Here is an 11,796-nt window from a genome sequence, read left to right as displayed (position 1 = left end):
CGCACTTAGACCCCTGACGAACCGCCATACTGGTACAAATGACCCAGTAAAATGTGTCACTATCTCCCGGTCTAAGATATGGGGCGTTGATAATACATACAGATAGTACTTTTTGCAACAAACTTTTCAAAACTAAATGTGTAAGAGCAGCGTAAGTTGAAAAACACTCTATTGGAAACTAAAATGTTATCCACTAAATTAAACAAATATTATTCTTCTTATTCTTATTCTTGTATCTCCATTTTGGATTTCACGGGCCTATAAATCCCGGTCTTTTGATAGGCTTGCGTGGGGATATAGATCCAACACGTAGAGGCCCCTTGGAGAGCTTTAATGTCATGTAGAACGCCTGCTGGAACCCGTTCACAGGCGGAACAATAGACACCCATGAACCGGTCTCAGCAGGCATTGGGACTATTGTAGAAAAAGTGACCAGTATATACCGGTCTATAGATATAGATTCAAGTTTGGGTGGACAATGAGACTGGGCTAATGTAGAGAGGTCGGACACCTGCCATAACAATGTTTTACACGTTATCGAGGCAGGTGGTGACTTGCCGCTGACTAGATGGGCCCCTGAAACTGCCGTATCGAAGACGACCAGGAGCAACATCGGTGTGAGCGGCTCGTCAGGGGTGTCGAGTGGTGTGCGCCGCTTTCTACCCAGTGGCTGTTACCAGCCAGCAGCCACTGTGCCAACTCGCATTTTATGCATCTTTCACTTCCATCCCTGGAGCATATAGCGCTAGCGACTCCTCTCTGGACGGCCAATGAAGGCAAGCCAGAGCTGAGAGTCCTGCGGGTCCCCTTGAGATCGACTCCGACCGACGAAGACACGCCGGAGACGGAGACCCTGACCGACTCTCGGGAGCACTCGGGTCCGTGGGGTCGTTACTCCCCAACAGCTCACCACAAGCTGCCCTGCGGGCTTCATTATTATTTGTCTGTCTTCCCATATCTCGGGACCATGGGGTCCCGGACTTTTGGGAGGCGTGCGTGGGGCCGAAGCCAACAGAGCAGAGGCCCTTGAAGACAAGTTAATCTAAAAGCAAGGGATACACGTGGCGGATACCCGAATAATAATCCTACCGGCTGCGCCATGTAGTATTTGGAGTTCAGTGAAACGCAGGTTTGGAGGAACACTTATGTTTTATTTTAGTTATTGAGTTATTTTACAGCAAGTAGTACTTATCATTAGGGAAGCTTCCGGCAAAGAGGGTGTGGTCACCCATTTGACATTACATATCAATTTTTTAAAACTACGTTCGGAAACGTCCTATACTGTTACATTTGTTTCGGATACTAATACCACAGATATTACAGATACCATTCCCGAACGCACAATGTGATACATCCGGAGATGGCCCCGCCAGGTGCAAAGACTATTGCAGTGCAGCACTTTTGTGCTGCGATGGGAACTAAGGTCATAGACTATAGATTTGAATGTTAGATGGACTGGATATCAGGCTATGGGAGGAGACTAGCGGACACCTGCCGTGACAATCAGTCTCAAAATTGTAAAAGACAGGTGGTTACTCGCCAACTCATTGAGTGGGCCCCGCAATGGCCGCACGCACAGTGCGACAATAGGGCAACACTTTGGAGTGGCTATGAGGTTGTCGAGAGGGTCTGCGGTAGCCAGATCCCGGTAATCCGTTCAGCAGGCCGCCGGCGTTATGACATTTTACACTTCCAACCTGGAGCATAGGTCCCGCTCTTGCGACTCCACTCTGGCCGGCCAGTCAAGGCAAGCACAGAGGCGAGGGCCAGATGAAAGTGCCCTCTGGAATAGGGGTCCGTGACGTCGCCACTGACCGTCAGCTTGCCGCAAGCTGCCCCCGCGGGCTATCATTATTATTTGTATCTCCGTTTTAAAACTCTTTCGAGCCCGGTCATTTATAAGGCGTGCGTGGGGATATGGATCCAACACGTAGAGGCCGTTCGAAGAGATTTGATGTCATGTAGAACTATTATTATTATTATACAGTATTTATAAAAGGTCACTTACGTCGTTAAATCGAATACAGCTCGATATTTCAATCATTTGTGGTAGGTCTAAGGCTACGGCCAAAATTGTTTATAAGTTCTTCAAAAACCGGGAGCGCTGCGCTGTAGCTATTCTATAAAAAATACTCCTAAATTGCTGATGGGTTAGAAAAAATTACTAAAATTACCAAGTAAACAAGAGAAAGAAGCGAACCTTTGTTGATCAAAGTTAATTCTATCAATTCGTCGTTACTAATTTCATTATTAAATCCCTCCTAGACCATTCTGAAAGACGGCCCCTAATGCACAGAATAAGTGATATTACTACCGTACAGAAAGGAAACTTCCTACAAAAACGAAGTTTGACAGCGGTTCAGGGTCGAATTATGCTGTCCCTTTCTAATATAAGTATGGCACTATCCCTTTCGGCTATTTAGGGTTGTCAAAATTCAAGCCATTATCTTATCTGTGGTCGTGCACGCAAAGGGACGTCAAGTTGTGTCAACCGTAATAATTGCTCGGAGCAATGCTGAGCCGAACGGAGCCGAGTTTACCCGAAGTCAGGAGTTTCGCACCCCTGCCTAAGGTCCGACCTAATTGCATAAATGTATTATATTAAGTTTGTATGCACTAATAAATCATCAAAAAGACATACATACATTATGATTTGAATTTTAAATGCCCTGGTAAGACTTTCCAGAGGTCATCATCTCAGCCATAAGACGTCCACTGCTGAATATAGGCCTCCCCCATGGACCTCCATACGTACCGGTTGGAAGCGACCCGCATCCAGCGTTTTCCGGCGACCTTAACAAGATCGTATGTCCATCTTGTGGGTGGACGTCCTACGCTGCGCTTGCTAGTCCGTGGTCTCCACTCGAGCACTTTTCGACCCCAGCGGCCATCTTCTCTGCGTGCAATGTGGCCTGCCCATTGCTACTTCAGCTTGCTAATCCGGTGGGCTATGTCGGTGACTTTAGTTCGTCTACGGATCTCCTCATTTCTGATTCGATCACGTAGAGAAACTCCGAGCATAGCCCTCTCCATAGCTCGTTGAGCGACTTTGAGCTTTGAGATGAGGCCGATAGTGAAAGACCACGTTTCGGAGCCGTAAGTCATCACTGGTAACACACATTGACAAGACTTTCCAGAGTAAATTTTATTATTCTTTCATTTTCAACTTTAACCATGCTTAACTGGGAATGCCCGGATTGGACTGAGGGACGTTGCCAAAATAGATACTTAAAATAACTCTCATACCATTTTAATAACAAAACTTCCGTGAGTGACCCGTTTTTAATATATTTAATAACATTCATACCAAATAAGACAATTTTATTGTTATTCAATCCAAGCTTTATTTTTGGTTTACTTTTGTGTTGTTCATGTTTTACCTATTGTGTGAGTACTGTTAATGTGTGATTTGCTAGACAACTTTCTTTCTAGGTACAACGAGAGAATAGAGTTCAATTCACAAAGTGGCCATGCACTTTTGCAGCTGGGTATACACCCAGACTGTACAGGCGCAAACCTACTAGGTACTACTTAACAATATAATTTATTATTCTACGTGTTTTTTAGTTTTATAATGGTGATTAAAGTGGTAGACAGAAACAGCTTAAGTACACTATGTTATTTTGTGTGGATGTGTAGAAAGTTGAATTGGGCTTGGGCTCCTACTTTGTTTCTTGCAGTAGGGTAAAGAAACTATAGCTGGTTTTTAGGATCTGAAACAATAAATTATTAAATGATTTAACTTTACATTTAGCTTGGAAGATAATGGCGACAACGCACAGTCCAGTCGTATGATAAACACAAATATAAAAAACAATATTTACAGTAAATAAGGTAAACGTACTGGTGCTCGACGCGGTCCCAGTACTACATGTCATTTTGAAACTAAAGGGGTCCACTGATTAACAGTCCGCCGGACGGTATCGGGATCGGGTCAAAATTTTGTTCTAATTGACAGGCTGATACCGTCCGGCGGACTGTTAATCAGTGGGCCCCTTTAAGTCATTGCCAATAGAGGTGACAGCAAGGTGTCATCTATTGGGCTTTAGCATGTCGAGCACTAGTACCCTTAGTTACCTTATGGTGCTAATTTATAGTGTCCGATCGAAACATTTTTTTTTCTAAATTAGAACACTATTTGGTTGTGTTTTAATTTATCGCCACTCGTTGCGAATTTTCTACTTTTCGTAATGTACTATTTCTTTATCGAACACATTTAATTTTAGGTGTAATATGTGAAGATTATACATATCGATGACTGGATACCTACCTGCGAGCCGAATATTCGTGTCACCTTTAGCCTGGACATAAATATGACTAAAGTTTAAATTGAAATAGGTACTTCCCGGTATAATTTAATTCACACAAGATTCATATTAAATATATTAAAAACGGGTCACTCACGTATTTTAAGTCGAAAAACGCTCGACATGTTTCACTCCGTACCGACTATTTTGGATACTACGTCGGTGGACAGTGTGGCCGAACCATTAGCGAATGACGTAGTGAGTGTTGTGTGCAACCCATCATTTAACAATAATGCCATAAATGAGGGTAGTTTCTCGCCCCCCCTGCCGCCACCGGCGCCTGCGCCGAGTCATCGGGCGCGGAGAGCTGCGGCCCGCAGTCTGCGCCGGTCCGTCACCGTAAACGCATGCTCCTGATGACACTCCTCGGTACGGAGTGAAACATGTCGAGCGTTTTTCGACTTAAAATACGTGAGTGACCCGTTTTTAATATATTTAATATGTCTGTGTCTCACGGAAGTTTTGTTATTAAAATCACACAAGATTCACTACTTACTGCAACAAAGGTGTTGAGAGACATTTCATTAAATGGTCCGGCTTTGAAACAAAGCCGTTTGGATGTGGTGAGCTGCAGCAAAGCTACTTCCTTTTGTATTTTTGCATCCATGGTTATCCATTTGCTTTCGAATATACCGGAGCTAACTGATAAACTCTGTAATTAATAAAGATTCGAAAAAATAAAAAAAAGATTAACGGATTAATAATAAGCGCTGGTGGCCTAGCGGTAAGAGCGTGCGACTTGCAATCTGGAGGTCGCGGGTTCTAACCCCGGCTCGTACCAATGAGTTTTTCGGAACTTATGTACAAATAATATATAAATATTTGATATTTACCAGATCCAGATCAAAAGGCGCTATTATCGGGAAAAAATATAAATTTTTCGGGATTTTGGAACTTATGTCGGGAAAAACAATCATGCAAATTAAAGTATGTAATTGTATTAAAACCAACGATATTTTACATTATTGGCACTACGTCAGCTGCTCTGCCCATAGACGTTTTTATATAAAAATAGTATAAATTCTTTGAGATCTTGAACAAACAGAAAAAAATGTCTTCTCATTATCTACCTATATTATCAACACGTGTCGCTCGCTCGCTCGACGACAGTTCGGAACTTGTAATTATTGTTTTATAACGTGAAGCTGTTTTTCGGGATAATTTTCACTTTGTCGGGAATTGGGAGCACATGCTAAAAATCGGGAGAATCCCGCCAAATCCCGACCATCTGGCAGCCCTAATTAAGTTCTTCATAAAGAACGTTCGAACTTCGGTGTTTTACTTTTTTTTGCATTTCCCTATTATGTCCCGTCTCAACGGGCGTGATTTATTTGTAAAGGCCTGCGGAACTCGGCGGACGGTAGCGGAGATCATCGAAAAGGATCTCCTCCGTGCAACGCAAACTGACGAGGGAACATCCCTCACGATACCGCGAGCGACCGGCAGCCGGCGCGCTCGGGAGGACTCCGGCGCATACCGGGCATGTGGCATGCCAGCGCCGCACCGCCGCAGTATTTATTTAATCTTTATTATAACGGACTGTATATTCGTTTCATTTTTAAGTACCTAATTTTCTAATTTGTTTAGTTTATAGATAGTTTTAAATCATGTTATTTTTTTATGAACACCATTTATTATTTATTTATTACTAACCTCTTCTGTAACTTCATTGCTGAACCAATAGAATATCAAAAGTTGGACTAAAATGCCAAATATGAATAGTATGGCCGCCATAATTGCTGGTAAATCGCCTGACGCCTGAAATGATAAACTATAACAATTAAATTATATTTCATTTGTTTAGAATAAAAAGTAAGTAGATAGGTAAGGTTCGCCGTAGTCACTCAAGAATCTTCGTGCCCCATGTGCTATGTCAGTTATATGTCCCGCCCACTGCAACTTAAGACGAAACAGGAGCTGAGTTTTAAATATTTTAGGTAAATATACCCGTCTCGCTAACGGAAGCGGCACCTAAAAGTAGTGCGATAAGGACAAGGCGAAAAATCCTGCGTAAAAATCTCAAAAATCGAGGTTTCGTACTCCTCTGTTTCCTCCTCCAAAACTTAACCAATCGTAACCAAATTTGGAAATCTAAATGATTATGAAATTATCTGTGTCGGACCGTTTTGCTTTTTTGGCTCATTGATATCAGTTTTGAATGCCACGCCTCTCATTGCGGCATAGTCAATTAGGCCATTTTGGCCATTTTAGAAGGGCTCTAGCGCCTTAAAAAACAAGAATATCAAAAAAAGCAAAACGGTCCGACACAGATATTGACAATATTAATCTGTGTTGAAAAAATCATTGCTCTAGCTTCAAAAACCACGGAGGAAAACGAGGAGTACGTTTGTATGGAGAAATGACCAATCCCGTTGGCTCTTAAGTCTGGCAACTCTTGCTGAGATCAAGAAGAGTCTTGATCTCCTAATTTCACAGATAAACCGCGAAGCATGGAGCTTTGAGACCCAATGTGAGACCACGTCTTTGTTCCGCAACACACACTGGCTGAAAACCTTCGTCTTTAATCTTTATAATTATCCAGTTATAAACGACATTTAAAAATCAAAACTATCGAACCCTAATTAACACATCTGCGAGCTGCGAGTATAATAGGGAAAGATAATGTAAATAGCGAGTGGGTCATTTATTCTGCGTAGACTATGATACCCGGCAGCACAAAATCTATGAGAAGGAGACGATTAAGATTAATGAGAAGATTATAGGCACTTACATTTGAGATTACTATGATGCAGGATCCTAGGTTGATAGATATCGCAACGAGATATATGCACATCACGGATGATATCAATTTTTGGAATAATTTCTGGTGTCTGCAAATAGATGGGACGGAGACAAAAAAAGTTACAGGACGTTGTTATTTTTCTAACGAAAGCTACTGTAGCTAATAGCAACATGATCACGGCTACTTTATTTTAAACTATTGGCCATTACGACCTAGCATATAAGGCAGCACAGCAAGTTGGCAGTAAGAGTACAGGAGTAGGTATCTCAAAAATATCTCATATAAGACGATAAACCGTTTTGGCTTTGAAATTCATCAATGATCACTATTAGTACGTATGATTAGTAGCGGCTGCGCCCGCGCCCCCCCGCGGTAGGCCTATTATCAATAAACCAGTGTGCAAATAGCTACGGTGCGTTTCACTCGTGTCCTCATCTACATACCAACTATGTAAGTAGGTACTATGAATAAATTGCTTAATAAAATGATATCTTACTCAATGAGAGTCGTGTGGAAACGGTGACATTTTATAATATTCTGGTGACTTCTTTCTTTGTTCTCAGGGTCTATAACTTTGGTACAATAGACGCGAGAAATCTTGAGCTGACCAGCGAAAAATATGAACGTAGACATTACCAACGAGTCCCAAGAGATGACGTATGAACTCATTATATTACCTAGAATTGTCTGAAGAACCATAGAATAATAGTATCCTGGTGGAACCTCTTGGTTGAAAGGAACGTAAAAATGGAAAAGCGGTACATAAATATCCGTTCCATTCTCCACAACTTGATTTTTCTGGTACGGCTCAGTGAATATACTTATGTTGCAACAGATAGCCATAAACCAAAATGAGTAAATTACTCTTCTACTCTTCCTAATATACTCGCCCATAACGTCGATAACTTCTTCATCTTCACCAGAGAGCTGTCGCAGCTCTGTGCGTGACATATAGTCGATCAGTTTCTGCCAGAGATGATGGTCCTTCCGGAAATAGATGCACTTAGGTGTGCCCATGTGAAAAGGGAGGGTTTGTAGAATGAAAAGGAGGGCACTTAGACTTAAGCCGATCACACACTTTAAATACTGGGTGAAGAAAAAGGTCATGGTAATGTAAAATACCACCTGTTTGAAACGGGTGGATTTTAATTCCATGTTCGGGTGCCAGTTTCCCGTGAGATTTATAAAGCGGAGAAACGGACCCATTGACGGGTGTTCAGGGTCTTCAAGACACTTTAGCATGTTTTGTAGTGAATAACGCGATGATTTTTTTTTTCTAATTTGTTTATATCCCTCTATCGACATTTTTGAACGTTGGACGGCTTCTAAAGATAAGTCTAATGCTGTCCGACCCTAGCGAATAAATGAACTGTCCGATCAAATAAATCGAAAATTGGCGTGAGGATTATAGCAGTGAATTGCAGTAGCCATGCATGTTTAATGGTGAATATTTCAGGCATGTGATTTGTGTTACGTGTAATAACAGTGCGAGACTTCCCTGATTGGATTTATACTTGAATATTTAATTGCTATCATTATCTTACCCTTCTACAAATTAATCTTTATATCCAGTTACAAACGACGATATTTTAACCAAGTGTAGGAAATAGAGAATTGATTTTGCTTCGTCTAAAAATTTAACTCAAATAAAATTCATCTTTAAAAAATAAGTAAAAACGGCTTCAAAAAGGATACAATAATATGAGTAGCTATGATAAAAACCGGGCAAGTGCGAGTCGGACTCGCGCACGAAGGGTTCCGTACCATAATGCAAAAAAAAACGAAAATAAAAAGCAAAAAGAAAACGGTCACCCATCCAAGTACTGACCACTCCCGACGTTGCTTAACTTTGGTCAAAAATCACGTTTGTTATATGGGAGCCCCATTTAAATCTTTATTTTATTCTGTTTTTAGTATTTGTTGTTATAGCGGCAACAGAAATACATCATCTGTGAAAATTTCGACTGTCTAGCTATCACGTTTCGTGAGATACAGCCTGGTGACAGACAGACGGACGGACGGACGGACAGCGAAGTCTTAGTAATAGGAATAGGGTCCCGTTTTACCCTTTGGGTACGGAACCCTAAAAATGTGACGTGGAGTGTACCTAGTGATCGCGACGATGATAGTTGAATTCACATAGGTAGTTACATATAAAAACTTGTGAAGTGAACGTAGGGTAGACCGGGAGCAATAGTACCATTTTTTGGATATTGGTTCCTAGTTCAGAATGTATATGAGCTGAACCAAAACTGTACGTACTTATGAAATAGTAGGTTATTGATTTACGTATTTTTGAGGGTAATTGTTAATAAACGGTAAGAGTATGGTAGAAAATCCCGTTTTTCGTCAATGATTCCTTGTGGTACAATTGACCCTTTCGTGCGGGTCAATAGTAACATAAATAATTGGAACGTAAATAAAACCCAATGTTTATTATAAAAAGGTTTATTATTTTAGAGCTTAACTGTAATCAATATTTTCAGTTAAGAAGGAGAATATTCAAATACCAATCTAACTCTAGGATTATTTAGTTTTGAATAATATGACAAAATATTTCTCGTAAATACTTACTTTGATCACTCGAAAACAAAAATGGTCTCTTAGCACCTCCGTTCCGCGTCATAGCGAGCGGCCGACTGGTGAGCGACAAGTATTGGGCTTTATCGTGTATACCCACATATTCATATTTCGTTGTAATTGTGAAGATAATAACTGTTAGAATAGATAGTTAAACGCAAACTATAGCAACACAGTTTTGACATGTATGTGTAACATCTCTATTTAAAAAAATAAATCTCTTGTCTATGTCTTACATCCGATGGTTTCATTTCGCATTTTCCTAAGCCCTTAAATATTAATTAAAACATTAATCTGCTCAATATTAGAGGTTTCTAAGAGGTTATGGGCTATTTTTACCTCAAATAATTAAAATTAGTGTTTTACCGACAAGTTTCGCGGCTCAGTTGTCAAAAAAGGTTAACTTAACCTCAAAGTGCCCATGCGCTGTGTGGCAAGTTTTTATCTTATCAGCAATTTCAGCCTAAATTATCATTGAATCATGTCTGCGCAAATATCAATGGGCACAATTGAGAAGTTAATTGGCAGGGAAAATTACCCGACATGGAAATTTGCGGTCAAAAATTACTTGGAACATGAGGACTTGTGGGAGACTATCAAACCAAGTGCCGGTTATGTGGCAAACGTCAAGAAGGATACAAAAGCAAAGTCGAAGATAATACTTCTGATTGATCCTATTAACTACGTCCATGTACAGGAGGCGACCACGGCGAAACAGGTATGGACAAAATTAGGACAAGTGTTTGACGACTCCGGGCTCAGTAGAAAAGTAGGTTTATTACGAGATCTGATTTCAGCCAAGTTGGAGGACAGCTCTGGTATTGAAGAGTACGTAAATAAAGTAATGACAACAGCTCATAAGCTTAGAAATATTAAATTTGTAGTCGAAGATGAGTGGCTTGGTACTTTGCTGCTCGCTGGTCTTCCTGATGTCTACAAACCGATGATCATGGCTATTGAGAGCTCAGGTGTGTCCATTACAGCTGATTTTGTAAAAACAAAGCTGCTCCAGGAGGTGAAAACTTCAGATTCTGCAGCGTTATATGTAAACCATAATAAAACTAAAAATATACCTAAGTCTCAGAAAAGTTCACATGGAAATCAACAAAAGAAGGGGCCAAGATGCTATAATTGCAATAAATATGGCCATTTTAGCAGTAACTGTCACTTCCAGAAGAAAAATAAAACAAATACCCAAAATAATGGTTATTTTGCCGCTTTTTCTGTTGCAGACAATTTGGATGAGAACCGCTGGTATATCGATTCTGGCTGTTCTTACCACATGTGTAGGAACAGAAACTGGATGTACAATGTTACTTCGTCAACAGTAAGTAGCATTAAGGTGGCAGATAAGGAGACTTTAAAAGTGGAAGGATGTGGCAACGTGAACTTACAAATAAAAGACTCCGAAGGCAAACCTCAGACAATTCAGGTTAGAAATGTGTTATATGTACCTACTCTGGCTACTAACTTACTTTCTGTAAGTGAGATGACAAATAATGGCTGTGTGCTTCATTTTGAAAAAAATGCCTGTATAGTTTATCAAAATAAAAGACTGATCATGACAGCTTATAAGTGCAATAACATGTATCTTTTAAAAGAAATTTCTGTAGCACTGGCATTTTTATCAACCGTTGAAGAACAAGATATAAATATTTGCCATCTTCGAATGGCTCATCTGAACTTCACAGATTTACAAAAAATAGTTGATTGTACAGAGGGTGTAAAATTATCAAAAAAAGGCAGCCAAGTCTGTACAACCTGTATGGCAGGTAAAATGAAACGACAACCATTTAAAAATGTTGGAACCAGGGCTACTGAACCTTTGCAACTAATTCACACAGATGTTTGTGGACCGATGGAAACTAACTCTATAGGGGGTTCCAAATATTATGTCAATTTTATTGACGATTATAGTAGGAAAGTTTATGTTTATTTTATGAAAAACAAGTCTGTAACTTTACAGAGCTTTAAGGATTTTAAGAATCTAGTGGAAAATGAGACTGGAAAGAAAATAAAAATGATCCGTTCTGACAATGGAACAGAATACATTAATAAGGAATTTAAATTATTTTTGAATAAATTCGGCATACAACATCAAACAACGAATCCTTACTGCAGTGAACAGAATGGGATGGCCGAAAGGATGCACCAAAATCTGGTGCA

The 11,796-nt window shown here is 40.3% G+C and overlaps 1 protein-coding gene across 1 annotated transcript; it reads right to left on the bottom strand.

Moving 5' to 3' along the window:
• Positions 1-3,622: 3,622 nt before the first annotated feature.
• LOC134799766 (odorant receptor 49b-like) lies at positions 3,623-8,408 on the bottom strand. Its single transcript, XM_063772178.1, has 5 exons — positions 7,547-8,408; positions 7,039-7,138; positions 5,961-6,065; positions 4,804-4,959; positions 3,623-3,713 (listed from the first exon to the last, which is right to left on the bottom strand). The coding sequence occupies exons 1-5, from the start codon at positions 8,353-8,355 to the stop codon at positions 3,663-3,665; spliced, it is 1,221 nt and encodes a 406-aa protein (XP_063628248.1). The 5' UTR covers positions 8,356-8,408; the 3' UTR covers positions 3,623-3,662.
• Positions 8,409-11,796: the final 3,388 nt, after the last annotated feature.

The sequence above is a fragment of the Cydia splendana genome, chromosome 19, assembly GCF_910591565.1.
Source record: "Cydia splendana chromosome 19, ilCydSple1.2, whole genome shotgun sequence".
NCBI classification, from domain to species: Eukaryota; Metazoa; Arthropoda; class Insecta; order Lepidoptera; family Tortricidae; genus Cydia; species Cydia splendana.
Note: the sequence above shows the minus strand (reverse complement) of the source record. Positions and strands in the feature narration are given on the sequence as shown.

What these genes read in the sequence shown, in the direction of transcription:
- LOC134799766 (XM_063772178.1), bottom strand. Translation starts at nt 8,355, where the DNA reads ATGTCGATAGAGGGATATAAACAAATTAGAAAAAAAAAATCATCGCGT. An exon ending in TTCCACACGACTCTCATTGA is followed by an intron (nt 7,139 to 7,546) that starts GTAAGATATCAT and finishes ATCTATTTGCAG; the next exon opens with ACACCAGAAATTATTCCAAA. An exon ending in CTCTCAACACCTTTGTTGCA is followed by an intron (nt 3,714 to 4,803) that starts GTAAGTAGTGAA and finishes TTATTGTTTCAG; the next exon opens with ATCCTAAAAACCAGCTATAG.